General features: G+C 40.0%; 2 protein-coding genes across 3 annotated transcripts; both read right to left on the bottom strand.

Annotated features, from left to right (window-relative positions):
- Nucleotides 1–138: 138 nt before the first annotated feature.
- LOC123976694 (epithelial cell-transforming sequence 2 oncogene-like) lies at nucleotides 139–10,790 on the bottom strand. The gene is made up of 21 exons (XM_046059046.1): nucleotides 10,063–10,790; nucleotides 9,190–9,302; nucleotides 8,831–8,993; nucleotides 8,235–8,490; nucleotides 7,888–8,113; nucleotides 7,188–7,323; nucleotides 6,880–7,045; nucleotides 6,236–6,364; nucleotides 6,035–6,127; nucleotides 5,028–5,234; nucleotides 4,796–4,899; nucleotides 4,486–4,641; nucleotides 4,312–4,398; nucleotides 3,687–3,796; nucleotides 3,466–3,613; nucleotides 3,226–3,299; nucleotides 2,943–3,099; nucleotides 2,801–2,866; nucleotides 2,595–2,683; nucleotides 1,667–1,839; nucleotides 139–1,551 (listed from the first exon to the last, which is right to left on the bottom strand). Exons 2-21 carry the CDS (start codon nucleotides 9,285–9,287, stop codon nucleotides 1,418–1,420), a joined length of 2,772 nt encoding a protein of 923 aa, XP_045915002.1. The 5' UTR covers nucleotides 9,288–9,302; nucleotides 10,063–10,790; the 3' UTR covers nucleotides 139–1,417.
- A 546-nt stretch (nucleotides 10,791–11,336) lies between these two features.
- Nucleotides 11,337–19,217, bottom strand: ccdc28a (coiled-coil domain containing 28A). 2 transcript variants are annotated; one of them, XM_046059055.1, is made up of 8 exons: nucleotides 19,150–19,217; nucleotides 18,386–18,644; nucleotides 16,522–16,654; nucleotides 14,113–14,293; nucleotides 13,787–13,968; nucleotides 13,268–13,422; nucleotides 12,949–12,971; nucleotides 11,337–12,769 (listed from the first exon to the last, which is right to left on the bottom strand). In XM_046059055.1, exons 4-8 carry the CDS (start codon nucleotides 14,274–14,276, stop codon nucleotides 12,715–12,717), a joined length of 579 nt encoding a protein of 192 aa, XP_045915011.1. In that variant the 5' UTR covers nucleotides 14,277–14,293; nucleotides 16,522–16,654; nucleotides 18,386–18,644; nucleotides 19,150–19,217; the 3' UTR covers nucleotides 11,337–12,714. The 2 variants fall into 2 exon arrangements, with proteins under 2 accessions (XP_045915011.1, XP_045915016.1); XM_046059060.1 differs by lacking the exons at nucleotides 16,522–16,654; nucleotides 18,386–18,644; nucleotides 19,150–19,217 and adding an exon at nucleotides 14,838–14,856.
- Between the last annotated feature and the right edge of the window lie 3,343 nt (nucleotides 19,218–22,560).

Raw genomic sequence — 22,560 nt, forward strand, 5'->3', positions numbered from 1 at the left:
ATTAGATGTAAATAAACATACAAAATTTTTAAAAAGTACTCCCAATGTTCATTTTACTGTCACATATTTGTGTGATCTTAATAAATTTAACTGAAAAGTAATACTAGAACATTACGTATGTTATATAGTTATGTTGTTTGTATTGTCAGCATTTTATTGATCTTTAGTTACTTTATCTGTTGAGACATACAGAAAATGACACGGCCATTTATCTATTTCTAGAGATGGGACACATGGATATTATTATTTAAATAAGTGGCAATAATGTACATAAATGTATAAGTGATGTGTTGTAATGCAGCTCCTTGATAGTGATAATCTCTCAAATGTGACATTTGTGTTATTTTGGTTATCCATAAAGACTTTTTATACCTGGAAAAAGAGAAATGTCTCTCTTTTTTACGATGGAAAAAGTCACAGTGATACCTTGATGCTGTAAATATTGATTAAACTGATTGATTCAAAATAAACACCTTACTACAATTTTTAAATCAAAGCTAATTTTAAAAATTAAGCTGAAAAAAACAGCATTGTCAACGTGATTACAGTAAAAATAAAGCCCACAATGTTCCCAGTCTACAGTAAGTATGCGTAGACTGTTTTACACACAGCTACTTACACAAGACAAAACAAAACAGGAAAATACAAAGCACTTTCTAATATCCACTGCCTCTGACAGGGCAACATATGATACATAAAACAACTAAACTAAAAAAAGTTCATAAAGGCTGTAATGAAACCACTAGAGAAGTTTTTAACTTAAGCCATAACAGGTTTACAGTGCAAGAGTAAAGAACTTGATTTTAAGGAGCTGCATCAATCATGCTGTACAGTCAAAGTTGTGTCATTTTTTGATGCTATTCTTCCAACAGTATTATGTTCAGGTATTATTTATATCCAAATATGCATGCATAAAAAAAGTTTGTTACGATCTATAGATGGGGTCAAACATATCTAGCAGACACTGAGTCATTACGGTTTTGGAGTCAGTGAGTGCAGTATCAGAAAATTGTGATGATGTAAGTGTAGAAATTTATATACATTTCTACACATACATCATGGTAACCCAGACACTGTTTGACATGTACTGTAATACATTGCACCTTCCAGCTATTGTACAGCAGTGACATAATAATTTATAACTTCCACATATTGCAAATTAAAAACACTAATTTCTTTGTATTGACTTATAAAAGTAATTACTGTGACTATAGGATTACCTCTGGAAATACTTTTACGGCGGGACACTAAGAATACCATTTAAACTGCTGCTGTCTTTACATCATATCATGGAGTGGAGAAATAACTGCCTTTTGAGATCTCCTGAACTTTTTTAAAAATTACTTTTTCAAATAACCAGGGCCAACAGTGGTGTCCAAACCTCCTCTTGCTGTGCTGGTGTTTCATCATAGTGCTGTCACTGATGTCCTGTTAAAGCAGAGTTTATAGCTGAGCGAAGCACAGACAGAAAGTGCTCTCTCTCTTCACCTCTTTCTGTGGCACAAACCCAGGAACGACAAGGACCCTCCAGGACAAAGGCATGACACACATCTATAGAGAAAGACATATTCCCGTAACTTCTGCATTAATGAACAGATTACTGTAAATTATCATAGCTGTGCCAACATTCAGTATATATTGTAGTCTTTATATGGTTAAAACTCACAGCGTGTATGTGTGATCTCTCTGACAGACAGGTTGGCAAGAGCCACAGAGGCCAGGAAAGTGTGAGTGCTCTGGTGAGCCAATGTGAAAGGTGTGTGATGCACGTTTCGCCGCGTTAACACTAAGGCATCATTAAACAGGAACAGGCCCACGTCAGACACCTGCTGATAGGTCCTAATCAGGCGCCCACACAAACACACACAGAATGAAACAAATTACTTATAGTATATAAATATATATATACACAAGCTTGCATTTAACTCTAATGTCATTTAAAACATACAGCACTTCATTGTAGGGCTGGGCAATAATGCAATAATGATAATTATCACAATATAATTTTCCACAATAACAATATAACATGTTCAATATATGGTCAATAAATGTTTGAATGAATTCATTTTAATCACTTAGTTTTTCTATTAAGATATTTATTTTGTTGAGGAAAAGGGACTGAAAATCTATTTACTCATCATATTAGTTGAAAAAAGATTTTATGATTATTGTTTTGAATGTTCTACCTCAGATTTGTGAAGTGATCCACTGTTTAACAACACAATTAACCATCTGGTTTCTTCAATTTTCACTCAGGAGCAAAAATCAGCCTTTAAACTTGAAAGAAATAATCATTTGACATTTATCGATATTGAATGGTATGAAATGTTTTTATCGTGATAACATTTTTGATCATATTTCCCAGTCCTACTTCATTGTGCAAAGTTTCCTAATATATGTGTTACTAGACATAGATTCCAAAGTAGCAGCATCAATTTGTTCAGGTAAATCTGTCTTTCTGAATAAATGTTTGTATTAAGTAGAATACAACACTCAAAGTAAATAAGAAAAACTCTGAATGAGTAGGTTAAAGAATGTTTCTGGATATAAACTGATATAAATCAACTGATCAACAGCAATAATTGTGTTGTTACCTGAGCGATTCAGGAATCAGTTCATCAGGGCTCCTGAGCAAAGCAGCGTCCTGAGTTACTATCAGCTGTCTGTTTCCTTCACTGAGGTTCTGCACATACATACAAACAGGACACATAATTTTAAAACACTTCCACATGTTAGTTTCTATGTTGTTTTGAGAGAGAAAAAAAATACAAAACACAGAGAGAGGTAGCTGTGTTTTTACCGGACAGCCTTGGATCTTCTGCTGCGTTTCCTCCATCAGCCTGTCTTTCTTAGAGTTACGTTTTAACTGAAACAGAAGAAAACATCTGTACACAGACATACACAGCCACATATCAAATTAACGCTTTGTGTGAGTGTTGTACCTTTTGTATGAATTCTCTGAATTGTAGCAGGGTGTTGAGGGCGGAGGAGAGGTGTGTGTGGTCAGGGTGACCAGGGTGTGTGTGTACAGACAGAGCTTGAAGCAGAGTCACATACTCCTGTATTCTCCACACTGGACACAGCAGCAGCTCCTGTAGGCTTCACAAACACATCCATACAAACATGTGCGTAAACACTACAGTTCAATTAATTTAAAAAAGTCTTTCGGTCAGGTATGATTAATAATTCCCAAACAAATTAAAGATACACATGTGTGTCTGTTACCTCAGCATGTGTGTGGCAAGAGATCTGTCTGCTCTCTTCAGGAAAGCCCGAAATGAAGGCTTTGTCTCCCTGCACTGACAGACACACACACACACAACACATTACAGTTACAGTTACATACTACAGTTGAAAGAAAAATAAAAGCTGACAAAATTCTACATAAAAGCAGCATAGACAGAACACACTAGGAATGATTTAGCTTGTTAGCATGATCGGCAAAAACATGTTGTTTGACTTTACCTTGTCAATGGTATGGAGGGCAGTGGGGTAGTTGTTGAGGTAGTTGGTGTAGACTCTGAGCTTTGAGCACAGTTTCACAAACACATCTCCGACACACTGCTCTGCACCCCACTGCTGCAGCCTGGCTTGTAAATCTATGTGAAACACCCTGCACCAAACACACACTGTGTCCACATAAAGGGACTCAAACAAGACTATCATACAAATATTTGTGTGTGTACCTGTTCAGCTCCAGTATTTGTGTGACAGGGTTGAGTACAATGTGGATGTCAGCATAGCTTAGTATGGCTCTGTTGGAGTTCAGAGCTGCTGTAAGAGGCTCCTGGTACACCTTCAGCACAGAGGAAGCACAGGTGGTAATAAAATATCTTGGTATTCAAATACTTAGACATACTTAGACATACTTAGACATCAGCTCAAACCCTTCGTGCACCGAAAGAACAAACAAAAAACTTGCTGGGCTGGTGGTTGCTCTGAAAACATCTAAATGATCCTTGATGAATCAGATTCTAGTAAAAACAGCTGGGAAAAATAGGCCATGCAACTGCAGAACCATGATTCATTTAACATCTAAAACACCACGTTTGAAAAGGTATTTCATAAACTCCTCATAGATTGCTAAAAGGGCCCAGTTCCTATCAACTAACCATCAGAGTTGACAGCATTACCTAATATTAATTCAGTTTCAGAGAAAAGTCTGATTAGACTTCATGTCGAGTGAACTTGCCAACAATGACCTCTCGGCAACTAAACATGTGATAGTTGTTTCATAATTTCCTGAACGAACATTGACAATTTACTTGTCTTGTTGTTTTTAATGTTATAGTCTAAAAATGGAAGTTGTACCTTCAGCACAGCGCCCAGTCTTCCCATATAAATACACTCGCTGTGGTGCAGCTCTCTGGCAACTGCGCCTCTCCAATCTAACGCCGTCTACAGACAGGAGGGAAAAAAGGAGTTGTAAAGATGAAGTGTGCTCCTTCAATCTTCTCTGAATGGACAAGCTCAAAGCACACACACCTGTGGTAGCTCAGATATCATCGGACTGAGGCATTTCTGTGAGCTATGTGGTAAGAAAGAGAAATCATCGGCTCTTTTGTTTTGCCTCTTTTCCTCTCCATTACTCTCCTCACTCCATCTTGACAAGAAGACAGCAAGAAACTCCAAAGGTCTTGTCTGAAGATGTTAGAGCAGAAATATAGAAACAAACATGGATTGACAGACTGTTATGTACAACTGATGCATATAGAAGAGAACATGACCAAAAGTTTTTGATCTTATTTTTTGTACTTTTTTGTGTTAAAAAAAACTCCTTTACAGTAATTCCCACCTTTTCCTGTCTTGTCAGAGCAGTGAGTCCCTCAGTCAGAGCCTCATTCAGATCTTTGGACACACAAAGCTCCTCAAGGCAGATTTTCTCCCACAGAAAGTTACCTATAAATATATTAACAGACTCTTCAGAAACTTTACAGGACACAGAGTATGCAGGCATTTGTTTAAACCTGCTATTGGTGCAGCTGTGTGTGCCTGCAAATCTAAATCTACATGTGTGTGAAACCCACCCAGAGCTCGGCCCCTAGCCTGGAGGCTGACCCGTTCTAGCTGTGGCCCCAGGCAGCCCCTCAGCTCCCCCAGAGCCTCCTCCATCCACTGAGCCTGTCTGCACCAGCCCTGCAGTACACTCTCACACACAAACTGCACTGCTGGGGCTACTGGTTGTTGGTTGGAAAGTCCGGTGCAAACACTGCTGTCAGACCACTCACTCAGGACTAAGAGAAGGCAACAGAAACACATTTCTTTACATACATATGGCTTTATATAACATGGTGTTTAACATTTTACTAATGATAAGCTAAACAACTTTTAGTTCTAATACATTTAGACAACACTAATGGTTAACGTAGTAACAGCATGTGTGGTGTAAAACTACAGCAAACACTCCTTGAGCAGCTGCTTTGTCAAAGAATGACATTTTTGATTATCGTGGCCAATGCCAACCACAGTGACAAATATGTACATTGTGTTTCCTGTGGCGTCTTCACAATAAAAGCCATCCCCTTTTTTGTGAGTTGAACACAACAATCTGAAGCAGTGGCAGTAAGATGTTCCGTTGACATTAATACAGCTCTGAGGTGTCGTAAAGAGAGTGAAGAGTAAACAATCAGGCTGGTCATTAATGACGTAAAATTATGCTGCACTGCATGCATGGACGTGAAGGTATTTTGAATACAATGCTGGAATGGCGGACCCCGCCACTTACTATGAAAACTCCTATATTAAGTAAGTAAGTAAGTATGTAAGTAAGTAATAACTGTAAAACCATTGAATGGCTATTAGAGAAAAATTGGGTTTGATTTGGGGATTATACCTTTTTAAATTATTTCAAGAAAGTCAAGACATCACACTGGGCCAAGAATCACACCAGGCTCCTGCTGGTTTAGATACTTTTCAGAGGTGTTAGAGGTAGTTTTGAGGTTACACAGAGAATATTCCTCAGCTTGCGGTCCTTGACAAAAATTTCTCAACTGAAGTTTGTCAGTTGAGTAGGTTTTGTGCACGAGTGACTCACTGTTCTGGAAACTTCCGGTGGCAAGACCCATTGGCGCCTGAACCTCCAGACCAGTCAGAGTAGAGAGAGTCTGGATGAGAGCCACTCCTGATGCTGCGGAAGAGAGAGAAAGCAAGAGAGGAAGTTAGTGAGACGCAGAAATGGTGATTAAAACACAGACTCCAGAGAAGTGTGTGTGTCCTAACATCTGTTGCTACACACCAGATGCAGCAAGAGGGGAGAAGATGTCAATCCCTCCTCCCTCCTCAGTTGGTGCCACCCAGCCACACAGTTTTTCCCAGAATTCTCTATGGTCAGGGGTCAGTAAAGTCTTCTCTGACAGGCTACTACCTGAAGGGTGAAAGGGAAAACAAAGTGGATTATTGAACTGTAAAAAACAAAACATATAAGGTTCTCTAAAAAGTCACCTTTTCAGAAACTAAATAAAGTTATCCATTTATTAATGGGCCACAGTGTTATTTTGGGGAATCTTTAAGGTACTTTGTATGTATCTAGAAGTGGTTTACATTTGTTATAGAAAAAGGAGATTTGAAAAATAAGTTGAAATATCAAATAAAAACCAGGGCTCACTGTTTTGGAGTGTGTTCAGTCCATAGGTAATGTAAAATTAATGTAAGAAAGATATGAGAGAAAGTATGATTTTTGATAGATACTCTTGGACCAACTCTTAGCCAAGAGATGGATATCCATGGACTTTTAAAAAAGGTACTATCAAAATAAAATGAGCAATGAAATGGTTTTAGCAGATGTGTTTCATAGTATCCTTAGAGATAAACCTCTAGCACTGGAGACAAACACTGGCAGTGTTTCCACACATTAAGATACACAGAATTATTAATTCTCACTGTGAAGCAGATGGATTTCCTCCGTTCCTCCTGGAGCTAGTAGGCCCAGCCTCTGAGCTCTCTGCCCAGAAATAGCCCTCTCCACCTGAGTTAACAAAGCTGAGAGAGTTGCTCTATGGTCATAGAGAACCACAATCACTCCTGCTTTCACACCACTTAGCAGCAGCTAGATTGAGCACGGGGGAAAGGAAACGAGCAGACAGTGAGAAATGTTATGTCATCACTGCTCTCTTCCAGATCACACAATATAGATGGTGATATAGCCTGCCTGACAGACAGACTCTTTCTTTATATTTATTTTACCTCACCTCATAGGCAGGAATTCTATTGGAGATCAGCAGTAAGAGGGCAGGAGTGGGAAGATGGATGTGAGAGACTGGTTGTGGCAGTGCAGGTCTGTAGGTGAAGGATGAAAGTGCTCCACTGGCTTTGTTCACTCTTTCACTAAAAGACAAGATAGAGGTTTGGGTAGCATTCACATCTCGGCTTTAAAAAAAACTTATTATTTAAAAAAAGTAATATTATTTGCTTTCTTGTAAGTAGTTAGAATTAGAAATCTTTACATTTTTTATTTCTGTCAGTTAAGTATGAAGCAAGAGCCAGTAGCCGATTAGCTTAGCATGAAGACTGTAAGTAGGGGGAAACAGCTACCCTGGCTCTGTCCAAAGTTTGAAAAATCTGCACCTCTCAAACTCAGTAATAAAAAAACATAGACTGCATTTGAATACAGCAGCACTTTTATCTCTAATGTACCTATTCAGACACACACACACACACACACACTCACACACCTATGGCAGCAAGCTACTATGCAAGGTCGCTGGCCTGACCTTTGAGAGCAATTTGAGGTTCAGTGTCTTGCGCAAGGATTTATAACAGAGCTCTGTCTGTCTGTAACAGAGCTCTGAATTATGTTACACTTCTAATAAACAGGTACCTCCGTGTATTGTATCTTAAAACACAGGTAAATGATACCATTGGAGGTTAGTGAATATGTAGACACATCACCTGCTAGGACTGGAGGCCCAAACTCTCTCCAAGCTTGAAGCTGCTGTCATGGGCTGTCGCCTGTCCGGGCTAAGACCGAGGCTGGAAGACTTGACATTACTTGTAGGCCAGGAAAGCAAAGAGGTGAATGTTCTAGAGCTGGGCCTCGTTGTCTGGGTACTTCCACCTCTAACTCCTTCTGGTTTTGTGTAGCTGCCCCAGGCTCTCCTTGTTCTCATAGATAGTCCTGCAAAGATAACAAGCTCTGGTTACTAAAGAGAAAAAAGCATAAAAGATTTACTGAGGTAACTCAGAGCCATTTTTTATAATTGTGAGACCATGTAATTTATTTATTTTTTTCCACTCACTCTTCTCTTCTTGTATTTTGTCTCTGATTATCTGCCTGATCCTCCTCTCCTTCCTCCTCTCTTCCTCCTCCTCCGTCATCCCTGTGCTCTGTTGGTTTAGGGTCCCATACTTCTCTGCCGCCTCCCGGGGAGTGAGCCAGTCTAGCGTGGAGACGCAAGAGACATAGTGGTTCTTCCACGCTCCATATTCTTTCTCTCCTGGAATGTAGGGAAGGAACCAGCCTCTTCTGATGCACCGACCTTCCCACAGGCAGTCCTGGGCAGAAAGAAAGAGGGAAAGTGGAAACGGCAGCTCAGATTTCACTTAAAGTCAGTGTTCCTGAGTATCACCTGATCGTATCCATTACATTACATTTATTCATTTAGCTGACACTTTTATCCAAAGCAACTTACAATTGCTATTTATGTCTCAGGTCGCACGCCTCTGGAGCAACTTGGGGCTAAGTTTCTTTCTCAGGGACACATTGGTGGACGTGTCACAGTGGGGAGTTGTCTTATCCACTGTTCCATCACCCACCCCATATCTGTATCCTCTATTACTCTGAACTATTGGCCCACAAGTAAAAAATTAAATCTCTCTCTGCTGGTCCTCTCACCTGCTCGGCAAGGACCCTCCAGTGCCAGCTGACTTGGGCGGCAGAGCAGAGGTCACAAGGGGACAGGAATGACATCACATACAGGGACAGGAACCGTGGCAGCACCACCGTGAAGTCTACTTGAGTCACAGGAACTGACTCGATCAGAAAATCCCTACAGCACCTGCTCAATTTGTCAGAGGTTTTCATTTTAAATCCTGCAAGTCGGACTTTGAAACAGAGAAAAAAAGGTAATGTCAAAAAATTCTCTTGCCCCAGCTAAGTAGTATACCAAACAAAGTTACCACAAACAACAAATTACCAGTAATTAATCATTATGACACAAATACAACAAGAAAGTGGGTAGAAAAAGACCTTACTTGAGCTGTGACCTGGTGCAGCGTGTAAGCAGAGAGTGCAACAGGTGTTTCCTCTGTGTGTCAGTCCACAGATCGAACCAGTGGAACACAAGGTTCATCCTCTCTTCAAATAACTGGAAGTAAAAGGGAAAGGACATTACCAAGTTATACAGTCAGTGATGAACATATGGAAGGTGCAAGAGTGTCGCTGCTCTGCCAAAAGCTACAAAACTGGCTTCCAAAATACTAATGAGTCAGACTGCAGGAGTGGCAAAACTCCAGATAATTAATTACAAAGAACAAAAGAGTAAAGCTGATGGTGTGATAACAGCTGAGAACATTGGTCTACTGGGGCCATTGATAAAAGGATCAAGTCAGGCCAAGACCTGACTTACGTTTTACATTTTGGAGTGCTGGCCTTTTGCATTCTCTGTGTTTTTTGGGAGAAACAAGAGGCTTCACCTCAGGAAACCTCCGTGCTTCTTTTGTTTTACTATATGCAGGTGAATTTTGTGAGGATTTGGAGAAGCACATACTGAAACTAAAGATGCATAGAGCAGAATAGTCTTTCAACTAAAGTGGGGATAACAAAAGGTTATTAGTTATTCTTTACATGGCAAAAATTTTTAATATTCATAAATAGATGTTTAATTAAATGATGAAAAGATTTATCTGGGATTTTGACAAAATCCATTTATTTTTTACAAACTCAGGTAAACATGACAGCTTTTCCTCACACAAATAATGTGGATTAAATCCCTTAGTTTTGAGAAAGAGCTTCTGTGAAGAAGTGCTACAGTAGCTACAATAGGCAGGCTAGGGGATGCCCAAAACCACCTCTGCACACAATTAACAACATGCAATGTTGGATACATTACAAACTAGTTCATTTACCTTAGCGCCATCTATCTTTTCTTGGGCGCGCAGTTACTGGCAAGTGGCGACTTTGTACACCAGTTCCAAACCAGGTTAATTGGCCCTGGTGTTACTTCTTGTTAGGATCATTAATAAAACACAAAACATGTTATTTTAAGGCTTATATGCAAGGCTTCAACACCACCCCCTACAACTACAAGGCCTGTTTGATAAGTCCCTAGGTTTTTATTTATGGTATAGTCCAATACATGTAGCCTATATGTTAAATCTGAAACAGGCTCATATGATGTGTCCTAGAAATTGGGTCATTCCTGCCATCTGGTGGCTTTTAAAAAATAAATCTAATGTCACTTAGTGATTTGTTCCATGAACTATCACAACAGGTTCTGCCGGTGTTTGTTGGTCTGACCTGCAGGTTGCTCGTCTTGTTGTTCAGCGGAGTCCAGGTGCTGAAGCGGGTTTCGGCACGCAGGCTGCGGGCTTGCTGCGGGTCACAGTCTGTCCCCCTGAGCTGCCACCGCTTCACCGAGTGAGGGACCGACTTCAGGTTCTCCATGAACTCGCATAGGAAAACCCCACTTTGAGAAAACGCTTCGACTTCTGTTAAAATCCACAAATTCCCATTTACCGTCAGATTTAGCTTTCTAACACCAAACAACAGGCCGCCATCCCGCTGCTGCCAGTAACCTTAGAGACGCACCAACACAGGGATGAGCACATTCCTCCACACAGGACACCCCTCCTGCACATTAATAAGTAACGAGATGGGTTCAAGGCTGGGATCATGAAACGAACAGCAGGTTGTCAGCACAAACAAAAGTCCATCATGTCAATTTATGCGAAGAAGAGTGAATTCATTTAGGAATTCAGAAAATGTAAGGAATAAGATGACTGCATACAATACCATATTGGACTGCAGGGCACTTGAGCTGCCATCAATAATCCCTAATGATATATTAAAACCCATTCATATTTTGCACATGTAATTAATCAATCACTGCATTCACACCAACTGCTCATCCCACATGATCATTTTGAGGAAAACCTGAAACAACACAAGCTCCGCTACATTCTAAACAGCAGTAGTACAGGACTTTTTAGTTTGTAGTTTCAAGAGCATTTAAATGCAAATGAATGCACAAAGATGATACTCCAAAATATCTGACTATTAAATGGGGTTACTTGTTATGCAAGTACAAAGTTATTAGGTGACAGAGGGAGGAGGCAGATAAGCATTTGTCAGCACCCTTCACCTTTAAAAGGTTTGAAAAATGAATGTACTGTAACCAAACTTTTCAGACAACACATTTATTTAGTCAATAAAAATAAAATCACCAGCTAAACAGTTAAAACAGCAGAACACATCAATATAGTGCCAAATCCCCCCAGCACTGGCTAAAATAAGAAGTGATCAAACATAGTAGGATTTACAATCAAAGCAGCATCGAATGATTATATCATCTAAAAACACAGAGTCCAACAGTTAAAAAGTTATAACTAATAAGGCAGAAATTATTAAATAAAAGAATTAAGGCATGGTTGTGATGTCAACATTTGGATTATTCTTTTCCAGCGTCGTGTTAAACCAACACACCACTGATAATGTGCAGTGTGTTCCGCATGTTGCATGGATATGTGCAAATGTATTCAACACTGAGCAAAGTGTTGGAGGTGAGATCAGGCCACTCACACGGAGCAAGAAATCATATGAAAAATCACAAACTGGGGTTTACTGCTTACTTTTCTAACCCATAACATACAGTGCAGTATCCCTGGTCAGAATCTACTGTGGGTTTAAATGTTTGTGGGGTTTTTTGGCCGGTTTAATAAATTTAAATATAAATTAAATCTAATCTGGGAATATCTTTAAGGTTTTTATTGCCTCACAGATAACATATAAACTTGGGTTTAAAGCTATAGGTTAAGAAATTTAACAATTCTAAACAAATTTCTGTATCTATATTTTGACAAGTGTAGCTCAGGGTCTTTAATTAAGACTAGCTAGACTTTACAGACGCTGACCTGTGACAATAGATAAGACAAAGTGCAACAGAATGATATATATATGAAAATAGTTAAACGAGCAAGTTTGCAGTCAGTTCACTTTTAACAAAGCTGATAAGTGAACACAAAATTTCCTTGCAAGGACTTGTGAATGAATCCAGTGTTGGACAAAACAAGGCAAGTGCTTTATATCAATCTCACTTTGGTTAGCAATGTATTAGTAAAGTGGCCACAACTTGACTTTAAACAGTCCATGACAGGGATGCACTGTACTGTAGGTCAGATATATCTTATAGATCTGAAATCTCCCTCTATAGGCCGTATCTGATTTATCGCAAGGGGTAGTGAAATTCAATCATACCTCAGTAAGTTTGGTATTGTCCTCTTGTTGTTTAGTATGATAGGATTAGAACTATTTTGTAATTCATATTAGTGAAAAATAAGTCAGTGCATCCCTGTGGGGACATCTTACGACACATCCATCCACCCTGTACAGACAGGGAACGCTGGCGTATAGTTTTGTTGTCATTTCTGCTATAATACTTAAGAGAAATAGTGCCTCAAGCTTGATTCTACTCCTCCTTATCCGTTGCTTCCCCTCAAGGTGGCACAAAACAAACAGTCGGGTCAGAGGGGTTTGAGAAGAGATGAGAGTAGAAGAGAAAATCAGATGCTGGCAGTCCTCGGGATCTCTTGGGAGTCCGCTAGATTCAGTTTCTGGCTGGAGAAGCAGAGTCAAGCAATAACACAGGCCAAAGTCTGACGTTATTAACAAGATCAGTGCTGGACGGACAGGAAACCTGTAGGCAATAACGTTTTCACTTTCACTTTAAATGCCTTTAAAAACCATTCAAGGATTTGATGCCTGGAGACTGGTGAATGTTAATATCAAAAGGATACATAGAAGTACTCAGCTCCTCAAGCTGTGGAGAAAAAAACATTTTGATCTTATTATGCATGTCAGCAGTTTGTGTGGCAATCTTTCCCTCACTGTAAAAGGACCTTCTAGACTTTATCCTGTTTGACATGCAACAAGCAGCTAAGAGTTTAACACCTGGGAGGGGGAGAAAGCAGCTAAAGCCTTGTTAAGTAGTAACACCATATCAATGAACAGCTTTATCTAGTACAACATAATGTACAAGCGACAGCACAATGAGCTCAACGTGCTGTATCAGGATGAAGTTAGAACAATTCACAAATTACGCTATTACAGTCTTACATTAAGAAGTAATTTGTCCATGTTGGTGTCACAGGCTATTTTCCTCTGGTCCTCAGGCATTTCATCCACCTCGCCATAGAGGTCAAAGTGCAAACGGGCCAGCTTCTCCTGCATCTCTCTCACATGCTCCATCTGGTCAATGGAGCACTCATTCCCTAACAGAGGAGAAAGCAAAGACATGTACAGGTGTCTTCAGCTGTTGTGTTTACTATTATGTTGTTTAAAACTCTATTTTCATTACAGTCTTGCAATCATCTGCTATATTTATTTCTTGTAAATACAGTAATCTTTGCCCACGATGCAATATTTTTTCAATTTAAGAACCAGAAATGATTATGTATTTACAATTAGAATTTACATATTTAGATGTTAAAGGTCCAGTTTCCATTATGTGTATTCTGCCATCTGGATCTATGACATCCATCTCTGGCTCTCTAAAGTTGCACAGGGCTGCTTTCATAAGACACATGTGGGACAATATTGTGTTCTGGTTAAAGGTTCATTTAAGGCCCAAATTACCAAATGCTTGTAGTTTCCCTGAGTGGAAGTCGTTGAGGAGACTGAGCAGGCCGTTTTCCATCTCCTGCACATCTGAAACATCAGTAAGAAAGGAGTGCTGGATGGTAGGTGCTGCCTGGCCCTGGCTCTGATTAGCTTTCCCACCCAAGCCCGGATGATGCCTGGGTTTATCTCTAACTCCCCTGGAAAAAGACCAAAAACACAGCACAGTCTGAAGAGAGTGATTCAGAGCTGACTAGCAACTTCAAATACTTTATTTCTGAGGAAGATAAACACATAATATACGACTGTTATTGGTAAAACAATTGTGGTTCTACGGTTGCTACCTCCTACTCTTGCTCTTTTGGCTGGAGTGAGTCCCCATGTTATGGCTGTAGCCTATGTGTCGTCCTCCGGAGGAAGCGTTCGTTTTCCGGCCAGAGCCACCAGTCGGAGCCGCCGTGTTGGTGGAGGACCTGGGACTCTTTCTTTTTAGTTTTCGCTCCTCCATAACTTCATGTTACGGTGCTGTCCGGTTAGACAGATAGAGGGTAAAACACGACAGCGGACACCAGACACTGGAGATAGTAACGTTAACTTAAAGCCGAACCCTGTAGCCAACCACGCAGAAAAAACACCCTTACACAAATTAGTGTGATAGCGTTTCAGCTAGCTAACGTTAGTCGGCTAATCTTCTGCTCAGACTGACAGAGTATCCATTTAAGTTAAATACCACAAACAAAAGCCGATGGACAAATTTACTCAAAACTACTGCTGAGCTAACCGCTTGTCGTTGTTGGCACTGACGGATAGTCCACACTATTCTAAAATTTGACATGTAAAAATGCGTATGTACCGCGCAGGCTAGTTAGCTAGCCTGTAAACTCTGACACTTCCTGTTTTGGTCGGACGCGACGGACCCACTCACGGCCAAATTTCTGGGTAGTTAATTCTATTAAGGACTAAAACGGTTTCATTACGCACGGCGATAAAATTACACTATCATTTGGAATAGCACAAGAATACTTATTTTCTAATAAAAGTCAACCGTAACTTCATGAAAGTTTCTCACCTACTCTGCTCAGAGGTCCCTAACTACGAATTGGAACAACCAACCAACATCGGTCGTATTCCATTATAGTCTTGTCTTTTCAGTGTAGTGAATTTATTTGTAAATCTTCTTATGCAAGAAAAACGGTGAATATCTTGCAAACAATACAACTTTGCTACAATTTGTTAGTCACAAAATTTAAGCAGTTAAGAATGAATGAGACTTTTATAAAATCCTTAAGCCATACATTTATAAATATTTCTCTTTAAAATGAACTTGTGACTGAGATGTAGTTGCAGGGTGAAACCACAAGGGGGAGATACGCGAACATCTAATAATGATCTCCCTCTCTCCCTTCTCTTAATTATTAATAGCTGATAAACATACTTTAATTAACTGTGCATGTTTTCATAAACATAAACGACATTCAAAATGCTGATTAATTGAATTCCACGGCACCATTCAAGTCTTAGTGTACACCAAATATTTTGCACAGAATAAGCATTTAAGTGTTTTGGACTCTGCAGGTGATGCTATTCCAGTTGAGTCTTGCTTAGCTGCACAAATAGCACAAATATTTTATACACTTTTATTAACAAAAGGGAAACATTTCTCTCATGTTCTGCTTTTGCAGTGGCATTGCTGTCCCTTGTTGGTATTTGCAAGATGGCCTTTATAAGTCACTCTGGAGGGAAATAGAAAATGATTTACGGTTTGCAGCTAAAAGCTCTGACATCCTGTTGAGAGGTCAAGAGAAAAGAGTTCCCCAATGAGGATATTTAAAATATCACATTATTATATATACTTAGTCATGTTTCTTATGTGCAGTCCTCGTCACTGGCCAACATACCCAGTCATCTTGTCATATTGACCAATGCATAGTGATATCCTCAACATGGTTCTTGACTTCATAAATTCATGTGTCTCATTAACAGTTAAGTTACAATTTAAACTGTAGTAGGATTTCCATTTATATCACTTAACTATCAGGCTCTTGTGGCTCAGTTCAATGGATCAGTGCCTTATACTGAGATGGACATGGGTGCCAGTCAGATAAACTTGTTAGTTTCTGCATTTCTCCACAATGCATTCTTGGAAAGGATTTAGTCTAGTCTAGTCTAGTCACGGCTAAGTAGGCAATTGGATGTCCAACTGAAAGATAATTCTTATTTAGACCATTTTCCAATAACAGAATGAAAGAAATAGGATCTTTTAGGTGGAAAAATCCAGTAATGTGATATAGAGCGAATCAAGACACAGCAAGTAAAGTAACAAACGTTAGCTAAGTTATAGGCTGGCAAACTGCTACAGTTGCTGCTGCAAACTAACAAGCAGAGAAGACAAGACAATCCCAGAGTCCCTTGAATGAAATGTAAGCAACATTATTGTTTTTGAATTAATCATCATTGAGGTATTTTTATATTTGTATATCAATTGCATGACTTACTTGTGCCTGGCACAGCCTAATTGAGATGTTTATTAAAGGACTTGCATTCTTGATCACTGTTTTAAATCGGTTTTAAACTCTCAATCTCATCTGAAACTTTGCCACCGCTTGGTCCAGTCAGTTGGTTGCCAATACTTAACAAATGACCAATGGGAAGCAGAAATATTTGTTGGCCATTAGTTTTTTTTTTAGGATAGTACCTTGACCAATGAACAATCTGAATTCTTGAAAAAGTTCCAGAGTTTGGGGGAAAATTACCTGCTGTGGAAAATGGACTCATGCTGGCAAATCATTTCTCTCTCACTTCTCTCCACGTTGTCTTTTCCTCCTCTCTCCATCCTGCCCTTTCCTGCTTTATGAGCTCATGTGTGTGTTTGCTGCGTGACGGCGGCTGAGTGAGGTGAACCAGGATAAAATGTTACAGATGAACACATTTGGACTGTCGCTTCCACACAGCCATTAACTTAGTGGATGTACACACACACACACACACACACACAGAGGAACACACACACACACACACGCCTATCTCTCATCTGTAATTGCTGTGTAGGTGCTTGTTTGGAGAGCTAGCTACTAGTTACAGCCAGTTCTTTTTGTCATGTGCACGGCTGCCTGAATTATGCATCGGATTGTAAATGAATGACAACTGGTTTAATTACACACTCCGTCTTACTGCTAATTCTAAGTTACCTGCCTTTCTAATGCAGCATTATTTCAGCATTTTAACAGACTCACTTTGGCCACTAAAGACACTGTAAGCTGGGAGCGAAAGTGAACAAAAAGCATAAGAATACATAGCAGTTAAGATTATTGAGATAAGAAAGCTACCCATACAAATTTATTAAGAAAAATAAAAGCTGCTGTTTTTGTGTGTAATAAATAATATTATTCTTTCACAGTGAAATTAAATACATTTGTCATTTCTAAGTTTTTCGCTCTGCGGACTTGACCCACAGTCAGCGCAGAAATGTTCATGTTGTTGCAATCGGAGAATAAAGGCATGAAGGCCGCTCTTTTGTTTCCATTCATGTGTGTGCTCCATGTAAATCCCTGTTCAATACTGTGTCACAGGACACTCAGGGGACTATAGTAGACACTGGATGTGTGTGCAGCTCTATTGGGAATTAGGGCTAAGCAGAAGGTTACAAGTGTGTGTGTGTTTTCATCTCAGCAGCTGTTACCCAGAATAATGTTTTTATCCCTTCATATTCCTTCATACGCCCCCCCCCATGCTCCACACACACAAATACAAATGTCCACACAGGCACACTTGAAGTGAGTGTTTCCTATTACAATTGACCACAGTAGATTTATATCTTTCCCAGACTACTGTATGAATAAATGTTTTATGTGTGAGGAAGCCAGACATCTTGTCCTTGTCTTCCACTTGTCCTCCCCGTGCAAGGAGCGGGGGACATAATGGACTGGCAGAGGTGAATGGGGGGAGGTAGGCAAGAGAAATGAAAGTAATTGTTAAAAAAACACACAGGGATTTATTTGGTTTACATGTGGTGATGTGAAGTGTTTCTCTGCATGTACCTTTACACTGCATTTAAATAAACACACCAAACAAAGCAGAACAAACGAGGAAAAACATCCTCTTGTAGTTACCAGAAAACAGTGGAAAAGTGCCATCATTCCAGAGATTTTAAACTTTCCTGAGACATGTTATACATCCCATTTAGTCACCTTTCCTTTTCTGTGACAGTTACACAAAGGCATTAAATGTTGTGTTGGTACAGTATGTGGGAAATCAATCTAACAATGTATGGAAACTGGTCAGCAGCAACATAAATATGATATGCCTTTGTATTTAGTAGACTATAACATGCACCAAAAGAAGTCTTTTTAAGAACTACTTTTGTCTGTCAGTATCGGTGATAAACGTGGTGACACTTTTTTGTTTAGCATGAGTAAATATACTGCAAAGATCCAACATGTTTGTTGAGGATGACATAATATGAAAAATGATAAAATAAAAGTTTGTTCCAAGAATTCTTGAAAGGTATATATGTAGCAATTGTTAAGTCACTATTATTCTTCATGATGACTGTGCTATGGGACTGTGAAAATTTTATTTTGATATAAAGTGATTCAGTTTCTCACTCCGTCAATTTACCTGTCATCTCAAACTCTTTCGCCACGCTACACGTCCTCATATCTTCTGTTAAACCTCTGTCTCCCTCTCCTTCAATTCCCTGTCTCCTCCTTCCTCCTCCCCCGCTCTCCCATTCGCCTCTTCCTGTCCTCCTCTCACCACTCTGTAGAGGGTCCAAGTGACATTTGGCTGTCCCCTGCCTCGAGGGGGTCCAGGAGATGCAGACGTTTTTGGCAGGCAGGCACAGGGACGCCTAGGGGTCCTGACGGGGGCTCCTGGACTAGGAAGAGAAAAAAAGTACACATCATAAAATGCACCCGCAGTCAGAAACACACATAGGCTCTCGGGGTGCACACGCATAAGCAAACAATTGCACAAACAGAGAAGAGCTAACACAGACACACACTGACACGTGTAAATGTGTATGCGCGCAAACACTCATGCACCTACCAATCAAACACATGTAATGAAGACACAGTGGATGATAAATGTGAGAAGGCGAGGGAAGCTGCCCCCGTGGAAAAATTTGGAAAACAGTACATAAACTGGGATTTGAATTTGAATTGCTAAACTATATTGAGCTTCAACATGACTGGCTTCATTCCCTGCCCGCCACACTACCAGAACTTTATTTATTTAATGCTGACAAATAAAACGACTTGTCAAAAATGAATGAAGTCTGTTTTATCGCAAATCCCTAAAATATGCTGGTCATAAAAGTGCTGGTATTTCAAACCTTTCTCATTCCCAACTCGTCACATATGGACCGTCACTTTTTAACATACCTGGGTACCTCTTAAATGTTGTTTATGCGGGCGTAGGGCTCTGCTGTCAAGTTAGCAAGACTAAATATGCAACATCCGGTCAAGTTAGTAATAATACACATGCAATATCCTGTTGGACTTTCAAAATAAAACTAGTGGTTAATATTGTGAAACGTCGCAATTTGGTTAGGTTTAGGCTACAAAACTACTTGGTTAGGTTTAGGAAAAGATCATGGTTTGGGTTAAAATAACTGTGTTACTTACCTGGTGTAAGTTAAAGGTTCAGTGTGCAATATTTAGGCGGACCTTAGAATAACCCATTTCTATCTACATACACTGCGGGTCCCCTTACATGGAAGTCGCCGAATGGTGCCGCCATGTTTCTATAGTAGCCCAAAAGGACAAACTACTCTACAGAGCGCATTTCGTCACTACATTGAATACGTATGAAGGAGAGGGGAGAAGAAGAAGTATTAGAAGTAGTAGTAGTAGTAGTAGTCGTCGTCTGGTTTGTTAGAAGTAAGAAGAGAAGTGAAATTTGGACAAATGGAGGACCACACGTATTATTTAGCACAAGAGCTGACAAAGCGTGTCTACCACCGTAGTTTCTCCTGCAATATTGCAAATGGAGGGGTGAGCGGTGACTAAAGGTGCTTTCAGACCAGAAAAAGAGGCGCTGCCAGCGACACGAAGGCCTTCGTATGATTTGAATATATTCAACTCCAGTGAGAAACTTGCATGGCGCTGAGTCGTGATAGCCTATCAGCGTTGAGATTGTCCGTACGTCACCGATGGCTTCAGAGCGTTGTGTGGCAGAGCGGGAGAGCTGCTAAACGTGGGGGAGAGTAGCCAGGAGCAGCGCTGCATCTTTTGGACAAATAAACACCCGTAGCCGGTTTGGATTATGCTCTGACAACTAAATACGATTTTTACTTTAGTTTTTGGGATTACAACATTGATTTATCTTCACTTGAGCTTCTCAGCAGCTAGCTTCCATGCACATCCGTTTCCAGTGTTGTTGTTAATGTCGGTTACCGCGTTGTGTGTGAATACTTAGCAGTTGTCCAGCGATAAAATCCCTGCGAGGAGAGCGTTGCATGGATTAAATTCGCGTTTGGTCTGAATGCTGCATAAGGCCGTTGGTTGCAATTCGTAAGCCTCAACACTAGATGCCACTAAAACTTACACACTGAACCTTTAAGTAACGTAACTTACTCAATATAACTGAAAAAAGTTTTATATATATATATATATATTCTTTTTTTTCTCAAATGGAAAATGAACACCAGTCTCCTGGGTGAAAATCAGAGTTTTCTGTTAATTATTCTAGGCCTACTCTTAGCATTGACCAGTGATGGTAAAGGGCTTCTCAGTGCGTTGAACTATAATGCTAAAGGCTGCCATGTGCGTTGGTATCCAGACGTCGAAGGACGTGACAAAGCATATCTGACTTCCTGGGAATGACGGGATGGGTATTAAGTATAAACATGTGACAGTTTAACTTTCCTCACATATAAGACTGTATAAGATTCATACTGTACAAAATTATGAGGAATCAAAATCGCCAAAGACTACAACAAGGCAGTTTCTTCACCATGAGGTCAGGACCCAAAATAATCACTTGATGTTTCCCGAGAGGTCAATCCCACAACCTCTCTCTAATTGGTTGGACACTGGAAAACCTTGGAATTTGGCATGTCAAAGCTGAACATGGTGGAAGCAAATACATCACACCCCTTTAGTGTATGTACCCTTTCTGCTGCCTCAAACTCAAAACATCACTTCCTGTGCATCAGAGGATTTTCAGAAGTTCACAGACATCCATATATCAACTACAGGTTGAAGAGCAGTAAAACTAATAATACTAATAATATCATTTGGTAAACTTATTGCCAAAAATTATCCAAAGAAAGCCAAAATGAGGACTTGAAAAAATAACATTACTTGCTCAGATGGACATTTTTTGTGGTGTTACTGTGCCCATCTTCCACCACTCGTGTCCCTCTGGGATCACTCATCTGTCTTTTCCCCCCCTCTGCACTCTCCTCTGTCTCCCGGGTCTCTTCAGAGAGATAATACGCTGGTCGTTGGGGGAGATGGAGATGCAGGGCTAATTGCGGGGTGCCGGAGCTTGTAGGCGCTGCACTGGCCGCTGTTTTGGCTCAGCCATAATTACCTGGTAGCTGCAGATGTTTCACACCATTGTTGTACACCCAGACAGAGAGGGATGGATAGATGGCTGGAGAGGTGGGGAGACATAAAGAGGGAGAGACAGAGGTTGATTCTCTCAGCCAGCTGCAAACTTCTGCACACACGCAAAGAAACAGCGAGCAGACGCTTTCTCTCTCCATTCATTTATCCATCCTTTTACCCATTCTTTTATTCATCTCTTTCAATCCATTATCAAACCAACCCTTTTATATTTGCACCTTGAGTGTTGATAGGTGATCATAATTCTTTGTGTGTGTGTGTGCGGGATGCAGCCTTCCCACTGAGGCAGAACAAAGTAGCGTAATAACTCAGACACTGAGCTGACCCTCTCTGCTGCTCTCAAGTACACTTAATGGAGGTGTGTGTGTGTTTTAGCATGCATGTGCATCTTTGTATGTGTCTGTCTGTTGTATTTGACTATAACTGCTTGCGCATACCCGACTATGTGTGTGTGAGTGTGAGCTTGTGCATGTGTCTATCTGTATGTGTGAATGTACCCTGTTATCTCTCTCTCGTGTGTGTGTGTGTGTGTGTGTGAGTGAGAGACAGAGTGTGCTTGTGCATGTGTGTATCTGTCTGTGTGAATGTATCCTCTTCCCTTGTGTGTGTCTGTGTGTGTGTTCAAATAGCTGATCCCCTCCAGGGGTGAATTGTTATGGATGCTGTTCTGTTGAAATTACTGTTATTTGTTTCCTTTAAAACAAGCTAATTGCAGCATAGCGGATTGCTCTGTGTGTGTGTATTTGTGTGTGCGTCAATTTGTTTGCTTCCTTGTTTATTGTTTGTTTGTGTCGCATTGCAGACCCCTCCAATTTCTTTAGCATGGACACATTTTCACTCCGGCGTCAAAAAAACCCTCATTCTGCTGCAGCTGTTGGGCCGTAATTTGACTTTTTAGCCAATTTTTTTTTCCAAGCTAAACTCTACTGTTTAATAAAAAGGGAATAATTTAATAAACAATTTGCATATAAATAGAATAACAAAACAATAAATCTCCCCCTGTGAAAAGGATTCACTTTTGTGTTTTTATACTCAATTCTTACTGAACAAGAAAAGTACTGTTCTTCTAAGTGCTGAAATCATTCACTTCACAGTGATGTTCAATGTCTTTATCTAGTATTTTTCTTGCAAATAAACCCATTAAAAATACTACACCAACTATACAGATACAAGCACTCATTGTCAACAAAATTAATTAGTTAATTTGACTACCTGATCACT

The sequence above is a fragment of the Micropterus dolomieu genome, linkage group LG01 (assembly GCF_021292245.1).
Source record: "Micropterus dolomieu isolate WLL.071019.BEF.003 ecotype Adirondacks linkage group LG01, ASM2129224v1, whole genome shotgun sequence".
NCBI classification, from domain to species: domain Eukaryota; kingdom Metazoa; phylum Chordata; class Actinopteri; order Centrarchiformes; family Centrarchidae; genus Micropterus; species Micropterus dolomieu.